Source organism: Nelumbo lutea, chromosome 3, assembly GCF_056320005.1.
Source record: "Nelumbo lutea isolate HS-2025 chromosome 3, American lotus-T2T, whole genome shotgun sequence".
In the NCBI taxonomy this organism is placed as follows: Eukaryota; Viridiplantae; Streptophyta; class Magnoliopsida; order Proteales; family Nelumbonaceae; genus Nelumbo; species Nelumbo lutea.
This window is the reverse complement of record NC_142686.1, coordinates 8,087,176-8,114,784: the sequence shown is the minus strand read 5'-3', so window position 1 is coordinate 8,114,784 and position 27,609 is coordinate 8,087,176. Positions and strand designations below refer to the sequence as shown.

General features: G+C 38.3%; 2 protein-coding genes and 1 long non-coding RNA gene across 4 annotated transcripts; all 3 read right to left on the bottom strand.

Moving 5' to 3' along the window:
• Positions 1-671: 671 nt before the first annotated feature.
• LOC148862718 (uncharacterized) lies at positions 672-1,585 on the bottom strand. Its single transcript, XR_016108955.1, has 3 exons — positions 1,445-1,585; positions 1,320-1,369; positions 672-1,230 (listed from the first exon to the last, which is right to left on the bottom strand). It is a non-coding gene; the product is annotated as an uncharacterized LOC148862718 (long non-coding RNA).
• A 3,217-nt stretch (positions 1,586-4,802) lies between these two features.
• On the bottom strand, positions 4,803-7,128 carry LOC148862717 (uncharacterized). Its single transcript, XM_088974407.1, has one exon. It carries the CDS (start codon positions 6,918-6,920, stop codon positions 5,106-5,108), a length of 1,815 nt encoding a protein of 604 aa, XP_088830533.1. The 5' UTR covers positions 6,921-7,128; the 3' UTR covers positions 4,803-5,105.
• Positions 7,129-10,559: 3,431 nt separating this feature from the next.
• Positions 10,560-26,917, bottom strand: LOC148862716 (spermidine copper dependent amine oxidase 1). Of its 2 annotated transcripts, XM_088979520.1 has the most exons (13): positions 26,179-26,724; positions 24,185-24,294; positions 23,737-24,042; positions 23,242-23,354; positions 22,897-23,015; positions 22,685-22,818; positions 22,371-22,586; positions 22,010-22,246; positions 21,203-21,388; positions 20,054-20,194; positions 19,370-19,638; positions 12,037-12,118; positions 10,560-10,877 (listed from the first exon to the last, which is right to left on the bottom strand). In XM_088979520.1, exons 1-13 carry the CDS (start codon positions 26,366-26,368, stop codon positions 10,758-10,760), a joined length of 2,223 nt encoding a protein of 740 aa, XP_088835646.1. In that variant the 5' UTR covers positions 26,369-26,724; the 3' UTR covers positions 10,560-10,757. The 2 variants fall into 2 exon arrangements, with proteins under 2 accessions (XP_088835646.1, XP_088835645.1); XM_088979519.1 differs by having other exon boundaries at positions 22,685-23,015; positions 26,179-26,917.
• Between the last annotated feature and the right edge of the window lie 692 nt (positions 26,918-27,609).

Below are 27,609 nucleotides of genomic sequence, written 5' to 3'. Positions count from 1 at the left end.
TAGGAACTAGAAATTACCGAACTAATAGAAGACCAGTTAAGTAGGAAGACTAGTTCGGTTTGGTTTCGGTCAGTTTCGATTTTTACACAAGAAAACCGAAACCGACCCGATATTTCGGTTTATAAATTTGCCCAACCTTAAACCGACCAGTGCTGATGAAAACCTGGCCGACTCAGATTGGGTCGGTCCGGGTTGGTCGGGTTGGGCCTTCTTATGAACAGCCCTAGCCATAATTTCCGCCCTTACCTTAATGGGGTCATAGGTTAAACCTCCTCTGGTTCACAATGCCATGGATTTGGTAGGTAGCCAAGATTGAATATGAACCAACATCTCCACCTCCTCCCAAAACATCAAATCTATTTTATCAAAACCTGTTACCCATATTCTTACCTTCCTTCACCCCTTTAGTGGTTATTTTACAGAATATATTCTGTTTTTGTCAATAGAGTTATGCACATTCAACATCCTTCATAGCAATTAGGATGTAGGACAAACTTCTAGGGCAGTTAGGTCGAAAGACTAGAGTGACAAAAGAAAAAACCTCATCCTTCATAGCAATTGGGATGTAGGACAAACTTCTAGGGCAGTTGGGTTGAAAGACAGAGTGACAAAAATAAGAAAAAAGATCATTCTTCATAGCAATTGGGATGCAGGTAAAACTTCTGGGGCTGTTGGGTTGAAAGACTAGTAACTTTATTCATAGTGAGAAAAGGTACATGAGGAGATGTACATGAGACTAACATTAAATGGAACCTGGAAACTGATTGAGGTGGTTTTTTTTTCTTTTTTCTTTTTTTTTTTTTTTGTGAGAAAAGGTACATGAGGAGATGTACACGAGACTAAGCACTCAAAGTGTTATACAGGAAGAATACTATCACTAAAAAAGTAATCCCTGTGAACACCAGCCTTTGCTAGACCGTCAGCTACAGAGTTTAAGCTCCCTCAGGACCCAGCTCAAATGTGCATTCAAAGTGGAAAGAATGTCTCTGCTTCAGCCAAGTAATGAGCTAAGCTCAAGGACCACCGTCAGGATTAGCTAGCCAATTAATAGTATTGGCAAAATTTCCTTTAATGGTGAGATTCAAGTAACCCAGGTCTCTTGCAATCCTGATGCCAGGTAAGGCTGCCATGACTTCAGCCTTTGTTGAAGAGGCTATCCCAATCGGTCCACTGAAGACTCAACTAATAATGCCATCTCTTCTTCTAAAGACTGACTGAGGTAGTTTTAGTCTGTACAAAACCCATTCACAAAATCAGAAAGCATTCACGAGAAGAAAATTAAACCAACTACGACTTTACACCCAAGTTTATTAATTTACCTCCATTTCCAACAAAGGGCTTGCAACATTCATCTCAAGATCGCAGTTTCCTATTCAAAACACAAGAAGACAGGATGAGGAAAGAGGTAGAATAGAATGCTAGAATAAAATAACTCATAACGTACCATTATGTGGCAACCTTCCTCAAACTTATTAAGAAAACCTGCAATCCAACAACCATCATTCTCAACCCACTCTCCATGATGCATACCAGCTGTCTTTGCCACAGTATGCAACTGAAAACAGGGCAGCAAGGCCATGAAAAAGCTCCCCAATTCTCCATGAAACAATTCTTGGTATCAAGTTACAAAGCAGATATATATATTAGTTTACTTATTTTATTTAACTATGTACAACCCTGAAATGAAAATACCTGAATGATCATTTATATGAGAGATCATATGTGACACAGTAAAAGCAACCACTGAAGAATAATGCGTTCTAAAATATTAAAATATTAGATCTATTGAGTCCATGGAAGAAGAGAACAAGATCCTGAATCCAATGAAATATGAGTCTGGCTTTCACTGGTCATGCAAGCAAGTCAGAAGTTCAAGGATTCATTTGAAGTTGCAGGTGTACGTCTAACTTGGGGACAAAAGAACCTGATTTGAAAACTCAAGTGAACATTACAAAAAATTGGGTTACAACTATTGAATCAAACAAAAATGAATATCTCTGTTTTGAATAACAAAACAAGGACTTGACAATAGAAGCAACAGGTCAATATAGGAGTTGGTATTTCTTACCTGCTCGGGGAGGCAGCTCCAAGTTGCTTCAATCACAAACTCATGTTTTTTGATCGGTGGCATAGTTTTCAAGACACCAAGGGGAGGCTAGGCGATAGGGGGGTGCCTTGTCGCCTAGTCACCTAGGCGATGGATTTTTTTTAAGTAAAAACATGTATCCTAGGGTAGTTCCCTAGGTTCCCTAATCATATTTCCTTAATAAATATCCATAATTTTCATAAGAAAAGTATAAACTTCATGTTAAAGTATAGAAAATCAACATATTCCAACATATTCATGAGAAGAAAAAGAAGAAATAAAAGAAAATTAAAAAATATAGGGGCTGAACCCCTATTTCTGTTATAGGGAAAAAAGAAAAGAAAAGAAGAAAAGAAATCAGTATATACACACACAAAATTAGTAAAGAAAAAGAAGAAAATGTGTTGATTGGACGACATTTTATGTTCTTCCTTACTTATTGGTGTATATACTGATTAAACATTTAATGTTCAATACAGCATTTAACAATGTTTGTGTTGATTAAACCCTAACAGATAAGAAAATAATAAGAAGAAATTAGTATATAAACACACAAAATGAATATTTTAGTTTAAAAATGTCTATTTTATAATTATAACCTCAAAAAATTAAGAATATAAAGGTTTTTTATAACACGCTATAGAAAACTTCTTGGCGATTAGGCGAGGCAAGCCTCCAATGCCACCTAGGCGTCACCTTGACAACTATGATCGGTGGATGACTGAAGCAGTTCAAGTGGCAGCACCAAATCAGTGGATGACAGAAGCAACAGCTTCAAATCACAGTTCAAGCTGCAGCTCTTCCAACCAAAATTCCAAAACCCTAACATGTTCTGGTAGGAGTCTGCCTACCACAGGTGTCCCTTCGAGGGAGACACAACCTCCTGAAGATTTTGAAAAGAAGAAGAAGAAAGATTTTGAAGGTAATTTGATATGCATTAATCCTTAGGCTAGGCCCTTTTTATGGATGGACCCGAAACAAAAAGAAACAAGGTAAAAGCGTAAAACCAAAAAGCAAATCTCCCTAATCATTCGATGGTTACAAGGATATTCCCTGTCAAGTTAGTTACTCAGTGGCAGGAAAATATCCTCCAACGGTCTCGATAATGCAAACTTGCTGATGAGGTCTTCTAGAATAGACCCGAGCTATGATGGGGCTGTAAGTGATCTGGGCCAGCGGGGCAACCTGGCTGGTATGTGAGTCGTTCTCAGGTTGGGCCCTAACATGTTCTGTTTTGTATCAGTTAACATTGAAATTGGAAGGGATTTTTAATGGACCCAATTTGATAAATCCAACCCAATCTGATAATATAATGGTCAATCCAATTCAATAAGTTTAATCGATGTCCAAATCCAATTTTATTGGATTGGGTTCAGATTAGATCCAATCCAAATCAGGTTTATTGAAAGCACAACTAGGGGTGGATTCGAGCCGAGCTGAATAGCTAGCTATTCGAGCTCGGCTCGCCAAGGCAATACGAGGCTTGAGCTTGAGCTCTGCTTGAGTCAAAAGCTCGTAACCTTGAGCTCGTCTCGGCTCAAGCTCGACTTGAGAAAAATGTTTTATAAAAATAAAAAAAATATATGAAAATATTTTTATTTGATATTTAAAAAATTAAGAATTATAATAATTAGTTGTTATTATTATATATATAAATAAAAATATTATGTATATAATATTTTTATTATATATATTATTTTCTATAGCTATTCGAGCTTGGCTCACGAGCCGAGCTTTTCACAAGCTGAGCTCGAATAGCTCGTAAAGAGCTCGGCTCGTGGCCACCCCTAAGTGCAACCAACATGTACTTTCTATACTGTCTTTTCATATGTATGTATGTATGTTTGTGTATTGTGTGTTAATCAATGGTATACTTTGATTATTATATAATTTCCATTTTGAGTTGATGCTACAAGACCCACAACAGGTCTTGCAGTTGCTCTCAAAAACATAACAATTTATACAGATGAAAGAACTTTTAGAGATGTATCAACTAATAAATGTATGAATTCAAGGTGATCTTAGACGTATAAGTAAAGATGGCATATGTGCGATGCTTCCATTCACCCCTTGATTATTTTGGTTTTTTCCATAAAGTAAATACTATCCAACATTCACCAAGGGAAGATATCAGTCATGGAAAATAGAAGAGAAAGGAAGTTTCCAAGAAGTGGCCGGATCAAACAAAAATAAGAAACTAAAATGGATACAAAATAAAGTGTTTTGTATTCATGAATAACGTATTTCACTAGGTATCCTAAAGGACAATCACACACTTTTGATGCAACAATAGATTTAGCAGTTGTGAGTACATCACTAGGAAATGTAAGGTACACCATTATTTATCTATAGGTTGGATGAGAAGTAAGAATAAAGTACAACATTAATGATGTAAGTAAATTACAAAAAAATCAACTAAATCTTAGGAAAGCTAAATATAGTATAAAAGCACAGCAAATATTAGTTTCCTTCTCCATGACATTGCAAATTGAAGTTACCATGCAACACTAAGATAAGTGATTCAGCTTATGAACAACAGTCGTTCTAAATCACAAAAGCCTAATTGTGTAGAACTTAAGAAAAAATGTCAGTAAGGTAGAAAGCCAAAGTCAAAGAGTGAAATGTGCAGTACTTGCTGCATCATATAATAATCTGCAAGCAGCTACATGAATCATGCATTTGCCAAGTGAAAGCATATGAAGCATATAAACAGGAGTTAAAGCACAAGGAAAACAAAAATTCTGTATTCTTTCCATGAAATCAAGCAAATCCAAATATGTGCATTTAACAAGAGATACATTCTCCAAACCTCCCACTAATCCATTTTAAAACAAGGATTATTGCATTGCCTCAATAATTTTGAATTAGAAGAACAAACACTTTCCTTGATTTCCAACCATCTGCACATCAATCAGCCTTGCTTGGTGTTTGTTCATACAGGCACCAAACTGGTCCAAGTATCTTGAAATCCAAGTACACTGGATGAATTATCTGGTCTAGTAGCTCGATAAAGTGTTATTTACGGTGCATAAGACTGCCGATGAAGATGGTTTCCTGCCTGATACACCTCGAGGTGGCATATGGCCTTATGAACCAATTCTTTCAAAGAAGGATTTTGGGCTGCCACTGTACGAACAACCCCCTCAAGAGCCATCAATGCTCTTGATCGTTCCAGAGCCTCACTATCGCCCACATGCAATGCCAGGTAACAGAGGAGAGCCACTCCGTGCAACTGAGCCCGTTCATTGCCCCTTAGTAATCTCATAAGAGGCGGAACCCCTCCGAAGTCGATGATCGCCTTTGAGTGCTCCACGCAAAGGAAATTATCAGGACAAGCAAACTTGACCAAAGCAATGGCAGCTTCTGTAGCCACATCAGGGTTCCTGTTGCTGAGCTGTGACACTAAGGGACCAATAACTCTCGTCTCTCTCGCCGGGAATGTACGAGCCAATGAACCAATGGATTTTATGGCGGGAATTTGCAACGACGGAGTGCTTATCTCCCGAATCACCCTTAGAAGCTGATCAACAACTGCCTTTGCAGGAGGAGAGTTGGTCTTGAAAGCTGCCCGTCTGAGGTCAGCATTGGTCTCCGCCGCTGCAGTTATCTCCATTACCGTCAACAAGCAACTGAGCTGCAATTCCCCCTGTTGGCTCTCAATGAGCTTCGCCAGGCAAAAAAGGCCTTTGGTCTCAGTGATCCTGCGGCTGTTGGAGACGCTCTCTTTGGAGAGCCTCCATAGTGCCTCGGCACAGCTAACCTTGAGCTTTAGCTTTACTTCAGGCTTCTCGTTCTCCCGCTCTTTTCTGTTGTGGCCACCCCTGTTAAAACCCTCCGAATGCAAAGAAGAAGAATTCGAGTGGGAATGGCGATTCTTTATTGCCAACGACTTTCCCCCCAACTCCTTGTTAATCTGAACTATAGAATGAATACTGTGCGGCTTACCCGGTTGGGGCTTTGGATCATCCAAGAACATATCGAACGACAGCAAGGACACGAGCGGCCTAATTGCATTCTCCCTCGCGAACTCCTCCTTGGCAAGTTGGTCGTGCTCCGCCATCCTCGAAACCAAATTGGCGGCAGAAACCTGAACTCTCACCGGAGAATCACAGAGAACCTGGACAATTATGGGAATCCCAAGCTCGGTGGCGATGTGCCTGACCCTCTGCTGGTCAGTCGCCAAGTTAGAAAGAGCAGTGGCAGCGGCAATTTGGGCATCGGGGGAGGCCCCTTCTTTCAAGAGCTTCAGTAGAGGGGGAACCCCACCTTCTTCGACAATAATTTTCTTGTTGCGGTCATTGTCACGGGCGAGCGAGGCGATCTCGTTGGCGCCCTCCACTCGTTCGGGAAGAGGACCCATTTGAATGGCGGCGACGAAGGACCAGACGTAGGAGAGGATAGGGTCGTTGCTAGCGATAGGGGGGAGGGTACCGCCACCGGAGCCGTCGGAGTCCAAGATGCTGAGGAGCCACTTCATGTCGCCGATGGAGGCGTCGAGGAGGTTGAAGAGCTTGCGGAAATCGGTGGCGCTGGTGATGGTGACGACTCTGCGGAGGACGCCGCTGCGCTTGCACTTACGGACGAGGGCCAAGGCACGTTCGAGATTCTTGGAGACTTCGGCGACGATACGACGGACAGGGCGTTCGTAGAGGGAAGGGTTGGAGTTGGCGAGTCGGACGGCGGAGCGAAGCATTTGGGAGAGACGGTCGACTTGCTTACCTACTTCAGAGCAGTCGAGCTTGAAGGACTCTGCTTCTTCGACGGCTTTCCGTACTCTTTCAGCGAGTAGGATTGGAGAGCATAGCTCATCTTCGATGCTCTTCTCTTCCGCCATCGTTTATCAATGGATGGATTCTCTTCTTCTTTTCCTTCTGTTTTTCTTTTCTTTGATCAATACATCTACCCTTACATTTGTATGTCCTTCTCCGCTTCTCAGCAGCAGCAGCAACTGCGTTTGAATCAACCAGAAAACCTGAGCAAAATTGATCTGACCATCGTCTCTGTTTCTTCTTCTTCCTACACCCTCCCAAATAAAGTATTAAAGTAGCGTCTTTTCCTTTTTTGTTTTTTTAATATATAGATTTTTTTTTTCCGAGGGAGCAGAAGTGGTCCTACTCTCCAACATTCCATTCCTACACGAGTTTCCTTGGCTGAAGCGACATCAGCTATTAATTTTATCCTTATCCGTTAAAATTTAAAAGGCAAAAAGAAATAAAAGCTATTCAGTTCAGTCGTTTCAGCTGTTATATTTCTGGTAGAAGGCATTACAATTTACAACTGGAGGAGCACCATAATAACTTTTGAAAAAGCTCACGTTTCCAATGCTAACCCCACCCAATTCCTCTTTTTTCTCCCACACTCCTACTATTATTGTTTAGTTTTTTTTTTCGTATATACCATTGTATTTTTTACGTGTCAACAAATTGGATTAATTACGACTCCAAAAATGCTCCATCAGATTCCTCTCTCTCTCTTTCCAGCACAAAAATCGTTGATCATGGCCAAGCCAATATACATAATACACTAGTACCAACCACATGCACATCATTTACTGTATGCATTAATCCAAGCCGTTCAATCCCCTGGATCTTGTTTCAAGAATGATCAGAACCATACCCTCTGTTGAGTGCTGAATACTTGAAATGAATGCCGATAAAGATAAGCCCACTCTTGTTTTAGCTAAAAGCCTAAAACCAATGTCGTTGGAAGACTCTGGCCCAAAAGTAATTAATGGGTCCGGGCCCCAATACTTGGCCTAACAGTGGAAGGAGACGGATATGCTTGCCGTGGGTAGACGAGTCGTATCCCAGGTGAAACGGAAACTATACATACATTTATTTTATTTTGGTTCAAAATAAGTTGGCCCAAAACCAAAAGACCTTGCCTTGCCGTGTGGTCCAAGAGAGTCAGACTCATTGAACACATGACCGTTTCAGTGGACATCCTGTCTTATAGATGACCTCCACGTGGCAAATAGGTAGGATTGTTTAAGGAATTTTCACAGTGATTATGGAAAGTGGAAACAGACTCATGACTCATGACGTTTAAGCCGGTATTTTGAAAACCAGATTGGAGCAATGGTCAAACTGGGTTAACAGGAAATTAGTCCAGTTACTAATGAACTGCCAATCTTCCATTCTCATTAAAATTGAATGCCAAACCATCGGTCCGAACAACCATATGTGATAATTTCCATCTAGTTCTAAAATTTGTAACAGATGTCTACTGAGTCTGAAATACAGGCCCACACGGTTCAAGCTGTGGTATAACATCTAAATCCATCAACTTTCACAACTGACCCATTAAATTCTTTTTTTAGAGAACTGGCCCATTACATTCTCACTTTGTTCCTTTTCTTTTAACCATTTAGAATTAATTTGATTATCACAAGGGTGAGATCAGTCAAACCATGACGATGAGTTAAAACCAAAAGTCGGTTGGATCAGCCGTCAGGCATTGGTTACTTGAGAGGTGTTTGGTACAGTGGTGCAGCATTTTTGGATTGATAACAATTCTTCTACTTGAAATGTTTGAACTGAGGATACTAATGGCTATTTTCTACACAAAAATGTTAAATTTGACAATACATATTTGATATTTCTGATGCTGTGATGCACATATATTTTCCAAGACCACAGTACTACCAGACACTCCCTGACGATGTGGATAAGGCAGTAAAAACTAAAAAAAAAAAAAAAAAATGATGTGGATTCAGTCCGTGCAATGGTACAATTTTGCCTCTGACGTTTTATGTTCCAACAAAACCTGACAATGTTTGGTTGTCCACTTTGGGGTGGGGCGAAGATTTCGATCTAGCCAAGTCAGTAGCTATCTATTGATGTTGGTGGCACGCACCCAAGACTCAACAGCAGTACGGTACAAAACAACGAAAACACACCACACCATCTACTTTGTTGGACAAACATCGCAAGTTCCTCCTTCAAATCATCAAATCAAAAACATCCAAACTGCTTTTCTTTGTACTTGTGTACGTTGCAATTCGCATAAGAAGCAATGCTTCTAGTTCCAATGTAGCGTGGCGAGGGGGGACGGCCGGACGGGACCTCTCAAAAAGTTGGAACATCAACGTCCAAACGTTGTTTTCTTTTCACATACAAAACATGGCCTTCAGGGCCCAACTGCACAACTGCACTACAGAAAATAACAGAGCAATCAAAGCTAGCAACTTCCACACGCTATTCCCAATTACCAAAGGCCTCTCTCTCTCTCTCAATAAAGTTAAGGTGCATAGACTGACAAGTAATTAGCTGATTTCAAGCCTAACCTGTCAAAACAGCATACTATATCAAATGGATATAGAGAACTAATGTCAATCCAAAAACAATAGTGGTTCTTCCTGTGCGAAGATATTTTTTCTTGAAACGCAAAAACAGGGTATGGGGGCTCTGCTTTTACCCATCTTTTTCTACTCCATCATTTCTCATTCTGGAGCTTAGTTTTTCATTCATTCAAATACGAACCAAATCGATATTGACAACTCTGGACAGAGTGACTCGTCCTCAATTGAACTCGCCTGGACTTTGACAGACGCATCTTTAGAGCAAAGAATAATATACTCCTAAAGTCCAATATAGAGAAAGGCTAATTTGCCTTCGTAATCATCTTATGGCACAGTTTTACTTGATTCTAGTTAACCGGTTCTTGTGGACAAAAATCAGTAACCTTGATCATTTCCTAGCATTGCATATTTGCATACAAGACTAAAAGGACCCACAATACCTTTATCATCCAAACTACTTGGCAACCCCCATTCAAAATGTCTCCACTCAACAGGTCCAGAGAAGCTTAGTGGGACAAGTTTCACTTGTGTTCAAAATCATTTTAGATTAACTAACAGGATTCAAGAATTAAATCAAGAACTTAATAGCATGTCCTCTGATGAGTGCCGCTCAACATAAATCAATTGCGTGTTGAGCAAGCATTTCACAACAACCTTTACATGGATTAATTGAAATAAATTGTCTTGAATAAATATCCAATCAACCAAGGGGTGGTTGACAACATGGTTTTGCTTTTGGGAGAAAAAAAAAAGCTGCCACATTAGCAAAATTACACTGTTTTCGCTAATGTGGCAGTTATTTTTGTTTTTAAAAGCAAAACCAACCATGCTGTTGCCCAATGTGAGTTCCCCCCCCCCCCCCTAGTTGCAAGTTTCAAAAACAAAACAAAACCAGCTGGTTTGAAAACAAATTGGTTCTTAAAACAAAAACACAGAAAACATGTTCTTGAATTTCTAGCATAAAGAACATGTCTTCATCTGGCTAGTTAATATCATATTCCACAAATTACTACAAAATTTGTGTTTGTTTTAGAAACCATCATTTTGATGGTTTCATAAACATGTATTGCTTTTTGAAACAAAACCAACTTGCTTTTGCTTTTCAAAATCAGAAACACAGTTAAGAACATGTTTTTTTTTTGGGGGGGCTGATGGGGCAATTTCAAAAACAAATGAAAATAAAAGCACAGTGTAGAACGCCTCCTAAATGTGAAGTTCACAAAGAAACGTCAACAAATTCGAATAAACAGTACACTAAGATGTTTGAGCCCATTAATAAACTGAATAATGCCGAGCAACACACTGCAAATAGTCATCCTACCTAACAAAGAAGCAAAAATAAAATTTGGGACCCATTCATCTTCGACAACTTCATAGCTTTGCAAGCAATCCATTCTGAATAGGCTTCGTCACAATGTTATCTTTGAGATCCAAATCACTTGTACTGGGTGGGACATCCACTGCAGGAGAGCAATTGAAGAACCCATGCGGCTGTTGCACATACATCAAAATGCCAACATAAGGGCAACTAGTAAAGCCTATTAAGAGTGAAGCTTTGACCATTATAGTGATCTACATATTTTCATATGATAAAAAATTTATACATGTATTATTAACATGATGCCTGAGCTTTTTTATATGCAAACATACAATCTCGAGTACGCATATGTCTCAACTTGTACAATATGTTAATAATTAATTGTGTATGTTTTGGTAAACATAATTAATTGTGTATAAATGTAACCTTTTAGGGTGTGCTTGCCAATGCACATTGTTTTTGCTGATGTTGCAGTTGTTTTTGTTTTCAGAAACAAAACCATACACATTGGCAAAGACCCCTTTAGCCATCCAAAAGGATTACACGACATCATGATGGTTCAAACATTTTCATCTATTCAGCCTGTCATAAAAAAATTAAAATAAGCTGCAAGGTGTGCAGATTTAGTAGTTCCATCTGCAATTTTTCCCTGTAAAATTACTATTATTTCTTTATTAACTTTGTCAATGACATATCCTCCCCACCCCCTCTCCACACAATACACAAATACAGAGAGAAAAAGGTTCAGCCATGTTGTGCCCTGCTAAACTGCATGTTTTATGGGTCCAAAAGTGTGAAGGCCAAAAAGGATTTTAGTTGAGGTAGTCGAAAAAATTTTTTAGTGGAAAGATATAGCCAAGATTCATGTAGAGGATACCAAATAGAGGGAATACAGATTGAAAGTGGATGTACATTATTAACAATGTTAATAATGATGGAATTCCAATAAGGAATTAGCTCCAACATTAATGGATTTCCCATAAACATGATGATAAGGATGACTATTGAACGTTAGTTTCAACCTCATGGATTTCCCAGAAGAGATTATAAAACCAATGCCAACAAAAGATGATGCATTTATACACACTAAAAATCTATTGCCTCATTAGTAGCTTCTTAATGAGTACCCTTGCAGCAAGCACTCGTTAAGATTTTTTTTTCTTTTTTGGTAATCAAACACTTATTAAGATAACTTAAATCTTTTTCCACATTTTCCCAAAAAAACTGAATATGTAAAGTGCCTGGCCCAAAAAATGCCATGATTACTTGTCCATAGTGTTCAAATTTTAAAATCATGTTCAAATGAAAATAGAGGATTGATGAGTAGATTACCATGAGCATAAAACCAATTCTCTCAACTGGCATGACTGGCCAATCTTCAAGTCGAGGAATATGTGTAATTCCAAATATATACCTGCAAAAGTTACCAATATGATGGGTATCTCAATGAGATTTATTTCAAGCTAGGACAGAAATAAACCTTAGAGGAAAAAATAAATTACAAAATTCATTAGATAGACTACACAATAACTGAAAGTGAACAGAAGCAAAATGAGCCCCAAAAATTTTATTTTTACTTTTGTCTTATATCAATTTAACATTTAGGTGATAATAATGATAACAGACAATCATTCCATGAAAATTGGTTCAGTTGACAAATAAAATAAATAGAAAATTAGAGCACTGTGGATCTAAATCCTAATAGTTTCCATGCTCTGAGATCCAAAACTTCACCATAATGGCCATACAAGATTAATTCAAATTATTCTCCATTATAAATGGACCTAGGTTTATAAAATTGACAAAAAAAAGCACATAGACACCTGGACAAGAACTGTTGAAAGGTTATTATTCTGTAAGTTTAGTACCGCAGGGGTACTTTGGTACTTTCAGCATCTTTTATTTTAAGTCGTCGCCCTAGTATAAATAATAAAAAGCTGGCGCTGCCCGCATCTCTTTGAGATTCCAAATCTCTTTTCTTTCTTCTCTCTTCTCTCTTCCTTTCTTCCTTCTTCTCTTCTAGACAACATGGCATCAGAGCGGGACTGTCAGATCTGAAAGAACAGATCGAGCAAACCTTTTCTGTCTTCTTCCTTCGCCAGCTACAGTGAGACTTATTGAAGATCCAGATCCAGATTTCTTTTCTGCATCGGACTGAAGTACTCTCTCTCCCCTTCTTTTTTTATTTTTTTTTCTGGTCATGTGCCAGAACAGAACCTGTAATAGATTCAGTCAGTTAATGTGAGGTGAGCAGCACCCCCTTCTTTCCTTTTTTATGGGATCGGCTGATCCCTGTAACAGACTGTAGGTCGGTGATGACCTTTATATGCTGCGACAGCAGCCTTCAGATGAATTTGTAGGTCAGGGGATGACCTGTATATGCTGCGACAGCAGACATGCCTGATTTATGGTAGGCCAGTGATGACCTGTTAGTTCTGTAACAACAGCTAATTTTGTTTGAAGAACTAAGATTTAAAAGGGGGAAAAGGAGGGGAGTGGTTGTCTCTAACTCCCTGGTGCAAAGAGTTTTATTGGGGTGTTCGTCTGTTTGTTTTTTTTTTTGTGGGGGTGGGGTGGGGTGGGGGGGGGGGGGTTTGTGTTCACTTGGAGTGTAACTTGAAGTTGTGATTATGAGTGGTGAAGACTCTGCCACATCGGGAATCTCCTCAATGCAGAACGGAAAGTGGGGGTATAGATTTATCCTTCCCTATGGCTGTTATACCCCTGGATGGCTTGAATTATTTAGAATGGTCAAGGGGAATCAAGTTATACATTACTGCAAGGGGAAAGATAGGGTATATAAATGGGAGAATTAAAAAACCGAATTCTGGGAGTGCTGAGTATGACAGATGGAACTAGGAAAACAACATGGTTATGTCCTGGCTTTTGGTGTCTATGCAACCTCAGGTGAGAAGGAACTTTATGTGGGCTGAAACGGCTTATGAGATTTGGGAGCAGGCAAAATCGACCTATTCGAAACTGCACCACTATGCAAAAATTATTAGTTACAGGCAGAATCATCCACTTGTAAATAGGGGGAGAGGAACCTTTCTGCATACTATTCAGATTTGACCTCCATCTGGAAGTAGTCAGATCACTATCAGAGTGTAGACTAGAAGTGTGATGAAGATGCTAAAGCGTACAAGAAGCTTGTTTCCTAACAAAGAGTGTTTGCATTTCTCCATGGCTTAAACCCAGTGTATGAATCCGTCAGAGTCCAGATCCTAGACAATAAGGATCTTCCATCTGCCCAGGAGGTTTATGCATTAATACAGTCAGAAGAAAGTAGAAGAAATTTAACGAACAGCTCCGGAGGGGATACAATTGTGTTGGCAACAAAAGAGAATGTTACTATAGGTGGGGGAAATTTTTTTAAGAAGGGGACCTTTAAAAAGGGGTGGAAGACAAAGACAAACTATAGTGCACCCATTGCCAGAAACCCTGACACACCCATGAAACATGTTGGGATCTTCATGGGAAGCCAAAATGGGCCCAGGAATTGAGCAAGAAGCAAGGTTCAGATCTGAATAAGAAGTCAGGTCAGCAAGGTCCAAGAAAGTTCACCACAACAAATATGGCTTCTCAGGAGAATCAGCCCCCCACTACTACTATGACTCAGACACACTTCTAGTTCTGACCCGAGGGGGGATATTATTAATTCCTTCCGCGACTATTTAGAACTCTATGGTAGAGCAATTCGTCAAATGGATTCTTCTCCTCTTTCAACTTCATTTGCGTCTACATCAGGTAGCTCTACCACAGCTTTTCATGTATCGTCTCATTCCCCTGACTCTCCTTGGATAATTGATTCTGGAGCATCAAAACATATGACTGGTAAGTCCACTTATTTCTAGACCTACCACCTCCTCTTTGGAAGAGACAATGTGAGACTAGCAGATGGTTCATGTTCTACCATAGCTAGTCAATGAACCATTTCTCTTCCCTTTGGCCTCACCCTGACTAATGTCTTACATGTTCCAAAATTCCCTATTAATTTGTTCTCTATTAGTAGTATCACTAATTCTTTAAACTGCTTAGTAACCTTTTTCCCTTCTTATTGTGTACTCTAGGATTTGGCCTCAAGGAAGACGATTGGTAGAGGACGTATGGTGGATGGACTCTACATGCTGGAGAATAAAGCTGGTCTTACAGTCACAGAGTCTAAGAGTAAGTCTAGTACGAGTTAGGTCTATTTGTGGCACAGTCGTCTCGATCATTTGTCTTTTGAGTCTTTAAAATTGGTATTTCCAGAGTTATTTAAGTCAATGTTAGTGTCACATTTTACATGTCAAACTTGTCAGTTGAGTAAGCATTGTAGAACTCATTTTTCTTCAAAGAATAATAAATCTGAATTTCCTTTCCATATTTATTCATTCTGACGTTTGGAGCCTTGTTACTTTACCGTCCGAGAGTGGCTACAAATATTTTATTACCTCTATTAATGATTACTCCGGATACACAGGGATATATCCCATGCAAACTAGGGATGAAGTACCAAAAATTATCCAAGATTTCCACCGAATGATCTTCACCCAATTTCAAACTGAGATCTAAATTTTCCAATCAGATAATGCCAAAGAATATTTTCATAATCATCTCACGGAATTCTTTTCTTCCCATGGATCACTTCACCGTAGCTCATGTGCCCGAACACCACAACAAAATGGTGTTGCTAAAAGAAAGAACCGACACCTTCTTGAAGTGGCCAGGGGTTTACTCATTCATATGAATGTCCTGAAACGTTTTTGGCTTGAGGTTGTCCTTTGTGCTACCTATCTCATTAATCGTATGCCCTCTCACTGGTTAGAGTGCAAAGCCCCACATCAACTTCTTTTTCCTAAGGCTCCTCTTCTTTCTATTCCTCCTTGTGTGTTTGGTTGTCGTTGCTTTGTTCAAAATCTGGTGCCCACCCGTGGAAAATTGGATCCTCGTGCTATTCCTTGCATCTTCTTGGGGTACTCCCTCACTCAAAAGGGGTACCGATGCTTTGATCCCGTCTCTCGGTGATATTATGTTTTTATGGATGTCTCTTTGTTTAAGAGTAAACCTTTCTTCCCAATTTCTCCTCAGGGGGAGTGTAGGAATGAGGAGAAATTGGTTCAACTACCTCCTCTTCCTGATCCTCCTCCCTTTTGTGTTTTCTTTCAACGTCAAAAAGGCCAGCCAAGTTCAAGAGCTGTGGAGCATCCAGAAGTTGTACCACCAATGCCATCAAACTCTCAGCGGGTGGATCCTTCCCAACTAGGTACCTTGATTCCCATTGATGTTCCTGACCCTATTGCCATTGATACCTCTATTTCTGATGACCTTGACCTTCCTATTGCTCACCGGAAAGGTGTTAGGTCGTGCACCACTAAACACCCCATGTCCCACTTTGTTTCCTATGAGAACATTTCACCTTCCTTTCAGGCCTTTCTCGGTAGAAGCTCTTTTGATACCTAACTGGACAGATGCTATGAAGGAAGAAATTAATGCTTTACATAAAAATGGCACATGGAAACTTATAGATCATCTTGAGGGGAAGGAACCAGTCAGGTGTAAATGGGTTTTCACAATAAAACATAGGGTTGATGGCATAGTGGAGTGGTATAAAACTCGTTTAGTGGAAAAGGGGTTTACACAAGTGTATGGAGTGAATTATGCAGAAACTTTTGCACCTGTTGCTAAAATGAACTCCATTAGAGTTCTTTTCTCCTTAGCTGCTAATCTTGACTGGGACCTTCATCAACTTGACATCAAGAATGCATTCTTAAACGGTGACCTTGAAGAAGAAGTATACATGGTACAACCCCCTGGTTTTCGGGCTCAAGGTAATGAACAGAAAGTGTGCAGGTTAAAAAAATCATTATATGGCCTGAAACAATCACCAAGAGCCTGGTTTAGTAGGTTCCATGTAGCAGTTCAGCAAAGAGGATACAAGCAGTGTCAATATGATCACACACTATTTGTAAAAAGAGGGGAATGAAAGATTGCAGCACTGATAGTATATGTTGATGATATAGTTATTACTGGTGATTGGAGTGATGAAATTTAAAAATTGAAGAATTTCCTTGCTACCCAGTTTGAAGTGAAGGATCTAGGTCCTCTAAGGTACTTCCTTGGGATTGAAGGGGCCCGCTCACAAAAAGGGTATCTTCATTTTCCAAAGAAAGCATGTCCTAGATCTACTCTAGGATACAAGAAAATTGGGAGTGAAGCTTGTTGGTTCCCCTATTGATCCTAACCACAAATTAGGAGACTACCAAGGTGAACCCATTGAGGATGTGAAACAGTTTTAGAGACTTGTAGGAAGACTGCTATATCTTTCTATGACCCAATCAGACATTGCTTATGCAGTGGGTGTTCTTAGCCAGTTCATGCATGCCCCTAAGACTACCTACCCAGATGTAGTAGACAGAGTTCTCAGATATCTTAAGACGTTCCCAAGTGTAGGCTTGTTGTTTCAAAAGCATGGGCATTTGAAAGTTGAAGTGTATACCGATGTAGATTGAGCAAGATCATTGAATGACAAGAAGTCAACCAGTAGCTATTGTACCTTTATATGAGGGAACCTAGTTACCTGGAGAAGCAAAAAGCAGAATGTGGTAGCTAGGTCTAGTGCAAAAGCTGAATATCAGGCAATGTCTCATGGAGTGGCTGAAATTATGTGGCTAAAAAATTTGTTGAGTGAGTTGGGCTTTCCAATTGATAGACCTATGACTCTTTATTGTGATAACAAAGCAGCCATAAACATCGTTGCTAATCCTATGCTGCATGATAGAACTAAGCATATCGAAGTTAACAAACATTTCATTAGAGAAAAGATTGTCACAGGGGAAGTGTGAACTCCCTATGTAAGTTTTGAAGACCAACTTGCAGACATCTTCACAAAAGGGTTACATCACTTGCGACATTATGATTTATGTGACAATTTGGGCATGATTGATATCCATGTCCCAATTTGAGGGGGAGTGTTGAAAGGTTATTATTCTGTAAGTTTAGTACCGCAGGGGTACTTTAGTAATTTCAACATCTTTTATTTTAAGTTGTCACCCTAGTATAAATAATAAAAAGCTAGTGCCGCCAACATCTCTTTGAGACTCGAAATCTCTTTTCTTTCTTCTCTCTTCTCTCTTCCTTTCTTCCTTCTTCTCTTCTGGACAACAAGAACTATACCAGAGAGATCTCATTTACATTCTTTTTTTTTTCAATGATAGAAATTACCATATATGTAATTATCTGGAAAAAAAATCTACTTCCCATTTCTTATGGTTTTCCATTCCCCTTAATAATTTTTTTGGACAACCACGTAGACAAAAAGATTCACAGTAGACAAAAAGGTTAAACTCTTAGATCATTACCTGAGGCCCAAACCAGGAAACTCAATGTACAGTCAAGTCTGAGTTGACTTGGTAAGACATTCATCTTTTATATCTCTTCTGGCTAAGAGATCGGAAATGTCTGAAAAATATAAAAAATAGATTTATTTATTATTTTTTGTATTTTTAGCAAATCTCTTTGCTTCCTTGTGGCAAACAGATTAGATAGTCAAACAATAATTTTTCAACAACCAAATCAATACAGATCATCATCTTGTATGGTATATGTAGACTGTAGCATCAACAACAAATATAGAGTTCATCACAGTGAGAGTAGTCATTGTGTGTCAACTTCTGAATACTTCAAGGGAATCACTGTGGACAAGTTGATGCGAGCTGACAGCCTGGCAAGTAGTTGCAGGGTACTCAGAGAGCAGGGATTCGAGGAATGGATGGCTGTGGAGCAAGATAACCTAAGTGCTTCAGATGTTGGAGGGGTGGATGATAGGGGAAACCTTATTCTTAGCTTCTCAGGGCCAGTTGAAGTGGGAAATTTCTCAAGGGTAGAACTTCTGGCCGTTCTACAAGAGCTAAAACTGGTATGATTGTTGGATGGACAAATGTACAGGTCGCGTGTGACTGCAAAATAGTCTGGATTGCAACAGAACAAGAAGTACCATGGGTATTAAGATTCCCAGTTAGAGATGCAAGAGTTCTTGCTATGAACCTCAATTGCTCATTCAAGTGGGTCCCCAGAGCTGCAAATCGCTTGGCAGATTCACTAACAAGGAGCAGGTGTCAGAAGGGATAATATTATTTGGGGTAATCTGGGTATTGGGAGGAGATTTGTAACAAATAATTTTGTAAGAAAATAGTGGTATCAGGCTATCAGCAATATGTTGTTTTCTTTGCATCCTTATGATGGGTTTGACTATGATGCAGAAAAAACAAGATACCAGAAAAACTTGTAACCAAATCAGCAGGCATCATAAAAGTGGCAACCAAACAGGTGAGTTTTCATCAAAATTCACAGGGGGTTTTGATTGGTCAAAAACTTTCCGGTATTGTGTCTTTCCAACATCATAGATTTTCCCACCATATGATACATGGATGTGGATAGTAGGATTCTTCTTTACCATTCTAATGAAATCCTTTTTACTATTTTCTATCCCAAAAACTATGTTTTTTAACTATGCTCTCTTTTCACTAAATTCTAAGTAAGAAGTTACTTTTTTATTTAAAACGAAAATAATTTCTGTTCAGTATCCAATATTATACCAGGAAGAGTATTAGGAAGTTGCTTAATGTGTCCAATAGGACCACACAATTATCATAATATCATTAACAAAAAGGTAGGTGAAACCAACCAGAGAACTATATCAGTTTCTTCAAGAGGTCGATCCTGCTTAACCCATGTAGCCAATCCCTCACCAACACGTGGATTTTGATTAGGAAATTCTCCACCAGGATACATCTCATCACGTGAATACGGTGTAACCCAGAGATTATGCTTCAAGAAAGAAGCCCTTCTCAAAACTTTTGCCTCAGAACCAGCTAAAGGTAAACAATTTGAACCCGGTACTAGTTTATAGCCTGTTAGCTGGCCAGTTCGGTTAACGCTTCTTGTGTTCCTCACCTGAAACATGAATGGCACATGACAACAGTCGATTTAATACATATCACATCCTGATTGCATACACACACAGACACGGACAGAGAGACAAACTCCCCTACCATAACCCATAAATGCCTAGAGGAAAAAGGAAAAGGGCATCACAAATCCAACTAAAGAATCATTAGCATAGACAAGTAGAAACAAATAGGCTAATTTGGAGCAGTCAAGAAAAGAATAAAATAAAATAAAATAACAGAAAAGAGATAATAATTTAATCAGTGTTAGACAGTTACAGGTATAAAATGTTAGGAATAATAACTGATGATAAAATGTTTCAAAATAGAGGGGGAAAAGAAAATAAAGAAAAGGTCATACAGATATCTGACAAAGTAAATGAAAAAGAGCAACTTCAATAAACAGGGTAAGGATTCCTTACAATCCAATGGCGAGCAGATAAAGGATTACAATCGCGCATTGCTTGCAATTCAGATTTAAGTAGTTCCTCTTCAGCATAGAATGCATTATTGTGAACATTATCTTTTCCTGGTTCTTCAACCTTAACATTCAACTCAACAACCTGCACAAACAAGAGTTTACATGTCGAAATATTGTCTTGAAAAAACAATACTTTTATATCTATTAACTACAGAGCCAATAAAAATAACAACTCATAAATGCAGATGCATACAGGCACCTTTAAACATACAATAGCAACAATTCACCTGAGAACTACTAAATTGATCGATGAGCTATGTGAACGAGCAGCAATAAACATGTTTGTCACAATAAACATGTCTAATATCATGAAGCAAGTAGTGTGTAGCATATTGAGGCAGCATACTTTGGGTTGGTTCCAACATTGGTACGCCCTATCTATCAAATTCAATACAATGTGATAATCTCAACAGCCCATCTCTAATGAGCATGCCACTACTACCCAAAATAGTTAAGAAAGATAAAATGTTCCAATCGTTTGTTTCACCTTAGTTTACAGTATAGTTCTCTTTAACCAGTAATCAGCTTAATAAGTTAATTTAATTTAGTAAAAAAAAGACTCAAAGCAATTAGTTGTATCTTAATTTCTTAAGGAGTGATTTGCCCATCTCATTTGATAGTTTCATATTCTATTTCTTTCCTTGGGATTTAAATTTTGACCTTGAAAGTAAATAGCATGTTAAATCGCTTACATAAAAAGACCATTACCTAATGATGGTCCCAGTTATCCAGCGCCTTGGGAGGGATAGACTGGATATGAACTTTGGTTTTATTTTATCTTATTTATTTATTTTGGCACAAAGTGTCAACTCTTAGACTCAAACCCATGTTCTTATGCTAGTCAACCCAAGATCAACATCTTCATATCAAGCCAAAATTGGTCTTCATTAACAAGAACTTCCAATAAATAACAGCACAATCAACCAAAAAAAATGATCAAAAGATAGAATATCATTCTACAGGGAACCCCATGTATCATTGTTTTAAATCAATAACCAATTAGACATCACCTATATAGAATAGCATTCTCCAGAAAATGATCAAAATATAGGAAAATGAAAACCACATTTCATGAGTGTATACTGTATACCTGATTGAATGGTTCACCAGGCTTACAATCAACAGCCATATCCATACGGGCAACAAAAAAGTGTTGATGAACTGGTGCATATAATCCTGGTGCAATTGTTGTTCCATATTTTCTGAACTCTCCTGGCTGTAATGCTCCTAGGCTAAGAATTCCTGTAAGCTTAACCTCAGCTTCAATTTTTCCATCCTGTGACCAAACAAGGGGGGAAATTGCATAAGCATAAAAAATTTGAAAGGTTTTAGAATAATTTAGGATCCAACCAACAAATAACCATAACTTTATATATTTAGTTGAACATAGGGTTGAACAAATGTATGGCACAAAAAGCCAAAAAAGAATATAAGGAAAAATAAAGTTCAAATGAAAAGAAAACTATGACAAATTTCATTATATTCACAGAGAACCTAACATTCCTTTTCAACTAGCAACTTAGGCCTCATGTCAATGCAAAGTTGTAAAAATATGTGATACAAGGGTATGCAGATACACCGGAAATTTTCCAGAGAATAAATGGGTTGAGGTAATGGTAACTAGTAAAACAGAGATGAAACTGATGAATGTGAGGTAATAGCAATAAGTAAAATTTTCAAGCTATAACCTCAAATTCTAGATCTCATACACATTTAACAAGAAAAAATCAGCTAGAAAATAGGAAATTCTAGCACAAAACAAAATCACAAATGGGTTAGATCTTAGTTACTTCCATTCACAGGATAGCAAAATGTTTTGTTAATAAACAAATAGCAGAAAATAATCAACAAAATAATCTAAATAATCAACTAAAAACAAAGTAAAACCTCAACTTGCCTGATAAAAGTGCCAGAAGAATCCATACTCATAATTTGCAACAGTACATATAAAGGACACTGTTAACCGCCTAGACCGCCGAACTTCTGCTAAGCCCGTTCTCCAGTCTTGATGCTTCCATAGGATTCCATGATCCTCTTCATGCAAACAAACACAATTTTCAATTGTTTCAACACCTCCAGTAAAATTTGTAAAGTGGGCATCAAAGTATTTGATATAACCCAAACAATCACATCCCTGATGCAAAGGGGAAACATAGAAAATAAATAAATTACTTCTGACAAGAATAACTTGGAAAAACAAAGGAAGTGAATGTCAATATTCCAATAAATTGGCAAAAGCATGAAAGAAGTAATTTCACCTTCTTAAGAGAATGTGCATTTTTACCAAGGCCATCTTCTCCAGCATCAAATGCATTCTTCCTATAATGTGGTTCATTTGGATCTCCATAAGGAACCACCATCTCAACAAAGCTCAACCTATGGGCTACAGACCTCCGACCTCGACTGCCATCAATATATGCAACAGAGTAGATAACTAGACCCTCCCTGGGAGTGAAACCAATGCGAAAATTCCACTGCCAACCAACAAAGAAATAAAGATACATTTCAAATTGAAACCTTAAGCCTACTAGCTAAAGCTAATAATAACAATATGGACCACCTAAAGGTGTACCTTCTGCCATTCTACAAAATGCCCATTAACACGAAAGCTCGGACCTTCAGGCTGAATAATATGTAGGGTTTTCACATCACTCCGGTCAACACCTCCTCGTGTTTCTCCGGGAGTATAATTTCTCAATGGATCAGCTGGAGGTAAGGGAACAAGTTTACGGTCTTCAAATTCAATTACCACCATGTTTTGCATGTCAACAACTACATAGATACCTTCAACTGGACGAGCATAGCCATTTTCCATCGGGCAGTCACTCTCAGTTCTACAAAAGATGAGTGGTTTGGCAAGCCTGCGGCTGGGAGCATCAGCTTCACTATGATAACCAACACACCTGCATAAAAGTTTATGGGCCAAAGCATACATAAAAGGGTAAAACATAAGCTAGCACCATATTAAAACAAATTAGGGGTGTATGATAGTTTGGGCTTCAATTTCAATTGGTGAGACAGAACTAAGGCCCAGTCAAAATTCAACAAGTGGTCACTTAGGCCCTACCACTTGCACCACTACTCACGGTATATCACAAAGAAAGAGTATAAGGTGCACAATTGACTAACCAGGCATCTACCATCACCAGATCCATGTCTTCAATACCCCTCTTCTTCATCGCCTCCCGAAATGGAGGATACTCTTTAACAACAGCTTCACATTCAGCATACTCCACAGCATCCTGCAGTTGAAGAATGATGGAAAATGAACATTGAGATTTTAAGTACATACATACATACACAATTAACAAGAAACTGGATATATGTTAAGAAAAACAAAAATAAGAAACATATTGTTTAATGCTTCTATGAAAAAGGATCAAAAGATAAGATACTGTTAAAACAAAATAGGCTTTACTTGACATGCATATAGATATAGCCAGTTGTAAATTGGTGGGCCATGCTCTAGTACAAACTTCAACTAAATCAATCATGTATGGAAAAACTAAAATTTAGCCCATCATAAAACCAGATTTGATCTTCATGGGTTTAAATGTATATGGGTAAAGTTCCTTAAGAAGCATTCAGTGGGTTCAACAAAATGTCAGAAAAAGTGATACATACCATGGGAGGCTGAACATCTGGAACAACTTTTGATGAAATGACTTTTCCCCTATGATGTCCACCTCGAGTTGCTGCATGTACTTCTGATAGCTCAACCACCCAGATACTTGTCTCATTTGATCTTTTGTTGTATACAACTAGTCTAGCCCGCCTTGGAGGAAGTTTACTAGGAATGACAGGTCCGCCTTTGCTTTTGGGGAGTAATGATGGCTGGAATGGGGGGAAGAAATATGCATCTGCTAAGGCAACAACATTTTTATCTGGTTCCAATAAAACCACTTCAATAAAGCGCATGCTGTCTCTCACCTTGAAATGAAGAAAAATAAATAAAATGTCACCATAACTTCAAGAATGAGTTTCCAAATCAATTCCTAGCATTGGTTTCATGCTATATTATTATTCAAACATATTTCAAAAGATAAGTAAGATGTAAGAACTAAAAGATAACCTCAGGGGTGGCGCCAGCAGCCCTGACAGTTGCCACTGCCACTGAGATTTCAGCAGCCGATAGGGGGTCCAAAGGGTGGCTAGTCTGAGCCCTCATCATGACCTGGATACCTGTGAAAAATGTGGATAATAATAACAACAGCAATAACAAATTACTCAACTAAGCAAAAGACATGCATTCTCAAGCTCTGTGAAATTAGAGACAAAGGAAAAGAGAGACCACTTGCACATGGAAAGCATCCAAAAGAAACATGATTATGCATCAAACTTTCCACAAAGATCCATCAGAAAATTTTCATCTTAATACCACTTACTCTATAAAATGATTTATCATGGCAAGGTCCTCCATAACTTCTGAATGCATATTGCTTTTTTAAGAAGCAATAGAATATGCATGAATCAATTCAACTATTTACAAAAAAATAAAAAGAAAGAAAAGAAAGAAAAAGAAACAACCGCAAAATATTAATAGGTCAGACTTCTATAAATATTCATTTTGTATGTCATTTAAAAAATCAAGCATTGGTATCATGTATAATGCAACTCAAATGTATTAAAGCCAAAAGCAAGAAACTTATAGGGAAAAAAAAAAGATGAATCATGTATGACTAAGGTAAAACAACAAAAGGAAGGTAGCACAATGTAAACCTAAAAACAACAGACAAGAACATAATGCCTTACTGAATCCACAAAAACAAATTAAGAATTATTTGCATGCCCTGTTCAGCAGAGTGTTTGGATGTCAAGAAGAATCATGTCCTACCAAAGTAAGACAGAAAAAGGTAGGTAGCACCATGTAAACTGAAAAACAACAAACAAGAACGTAATGCCTTACTGAATCCACAAAAACAAATTATGCATCATCTTCATGCCCTATCCAGCAGAGTGTTTTGGATATCAATTACCCATTATTCCAATCAGAAGTACATGGAACACAAACAGCATTATACAATCATGGACTTAAAACTCATGGTCTTCAATTTTGGAAATTGGTCGATTGTCTACCCAAAATCTGAAATGAAATAAGAAAAAAGGGTGAATTTTTTACAATATTTTTTATTTTATTAATATTTTTAAAATTTTATAATATTTCCTGTAGTTATGTTATTTATTTTTATAGACCTTATAAAAAATTATGAAATTCTGGATGAAACATATAATAAAATTCTAGTTTTTAGGAAAGATTCTGGAATTTGCAAAATTTCACGAAACGTTGGAACCATAATAACAAAGTAATATTGAGTAGTGAAGGGTCTGTTACATCTTTTCAAATTCTAACATTCATTTAGTCCCTCAATTTGCATCCAGAACCTCAAATTTAAATTGAGATATCTACAGCATCGTGGTCTGCAATCCTGGGATGTTCCTTGAATTATATTATCTTTCAAAGTGAAAAGCATATGCCATTTAACCATCTTGCATTTCAAAATAAAAGCAAGATTGACAGTAATGGGTTTCTCATGAGAGATACAGTTGGAAAATAGTATCTAGAGATTCCGTATTGTTACAATAGGAGCCAGAATTGAATAGCATCTCGTCCAACAGATCTAAAACAAAAGTTAAGACTTCATCACTGAAGAAAATAAAACCATCCAAACTAAGGAACTCTCATCTCATAGAACCAATAATTAGAAGAATTAAACTTGTTGGACGCTCTAACTTTATCGCCGGTACTTCATTTAACAATCGGATCTTTAACGATCATTCGGATGAAAGTTTGCATTACAACAAATGTGCTCAAGGTACCACTCGACGACAAAGAAGAAAATATAGTTTGGGATAAAACTTCAGCATGCATAGTTTTATTTTCAAATTTCATACCAATCGGCTTGATTAAATCCATAAGATGAATTAAGCTGCAAAATATGACAACAGAATATTCTCACGCAATACAACTAGGAAAAGAATCACGGGGTCAAGATGGATAAACTTGAAGACAAGGAAAAATGGATATGAAAAGAAGAGGGAGATAAATGGAGGAAAAACATATCATACCTTTGGTAGAAACATTAGCAGAAGGCTCAGGCATTGAATCAACTGGCCCAATCAATGTCGATATAGTAGCTCTTTTGTGATGCTGATCGCTACTTCGATCAACTGCGTTTACCACAGTCCAATCCTGAACAACATTGGCTACTGCTGAAGCTGCAGCCACAGTCGTCGCCTTTTCCTCAGTTGTGGCCATTGTAGTGGATTTACAAGCTCACCGACCCCGCCGTAGTAACCCTCGCTGCAATCTACTGACATACAGCAAGTTTCAGTCCACCAAAACCCTTCCACCACCCCCTACTCTCCCTCGCCTGCTTTGCTCCTGTATCTCACCACTCCGCCCTTAATTCTCTTAAATAAACCTCCGCAAACCCTAAAAGAAACAAGAAAAATCTCAAAGGAACAAGTACTCTGAACCGGATAGAGAATAACTGTAAGACAATTAATGAAGAGATCAAGACATCTGGTTTGAATTATTTTTAAGCTAACAAGCTCCACGGGAAGAAGAGATCAAGATTCAAGAGGGAAATGAATAGAATTCACGTGGAATTCGCTGTTATGTAGTCCCTAGTTCTATAAATATTATAATCTAATCCGAAGCGTTGGATTTTCATGTCCCACAAATTCGGTCGGATGCATGGGTCCAGTATTCTGTTTATATGGCTTCGATTACCTGAAATGAACTAGAACTATTAGGCTTATAATAGGATGGGTGTAGCAGATTAATAAACATTTATCCGGAATCTGGATACAAGTTAACAAGTTCTCTTGTTTTATAAAAAGTGGCGCTTATCGCGGTGACCAACGAGATTCGGAGGGGTGATATGAGCATCTACTTGTCAAAGAAAACGTCGTGCTAGAAAAGACATTAAGAATTTGACTTTTAGCGAATGAGAGCCCGCAGGTGTAAAAGATTGCTTTTAGCACCTAGAAATCTAGAATATTCCACTGGTCGGATTGGCTAATATCTCTACACCATCCATGGCTCTTCAATATAGAAGAAGAGGAGGGGTTCCTCCAGCCTCCAGCGGGTAGGTAGCTGATTCCATTGAATATGATGACAAAAAATATTAATAAGAATGTAGATCATTATTAAGAATGGATTTGGCCTTTTCCGGTCTAAAAAATAAAAATAAAAAAGGTATTGATATTTATTTCATCCAATTCATTAGATGTTAAATGGCGCATAAGATACGAGATCACATCTCCGCCCCACAACGCCTCACGCCTCACTAGTACATTCTCGCCATTCTCGCCATGTACCCATTATTAAGATTATCTACAGATGCTATCAATACACAGCAGATATGTGCTGTGCGGCGTTGTGGGGCGGAGACGTGAATTCCTAAGATACGAAGGAAGAAGCTACAAAAGAATCTCTCTTCGGTGGTATAAACTTAAATAAGGAAAACATAAGAAATTAATTAAAAACAAAAC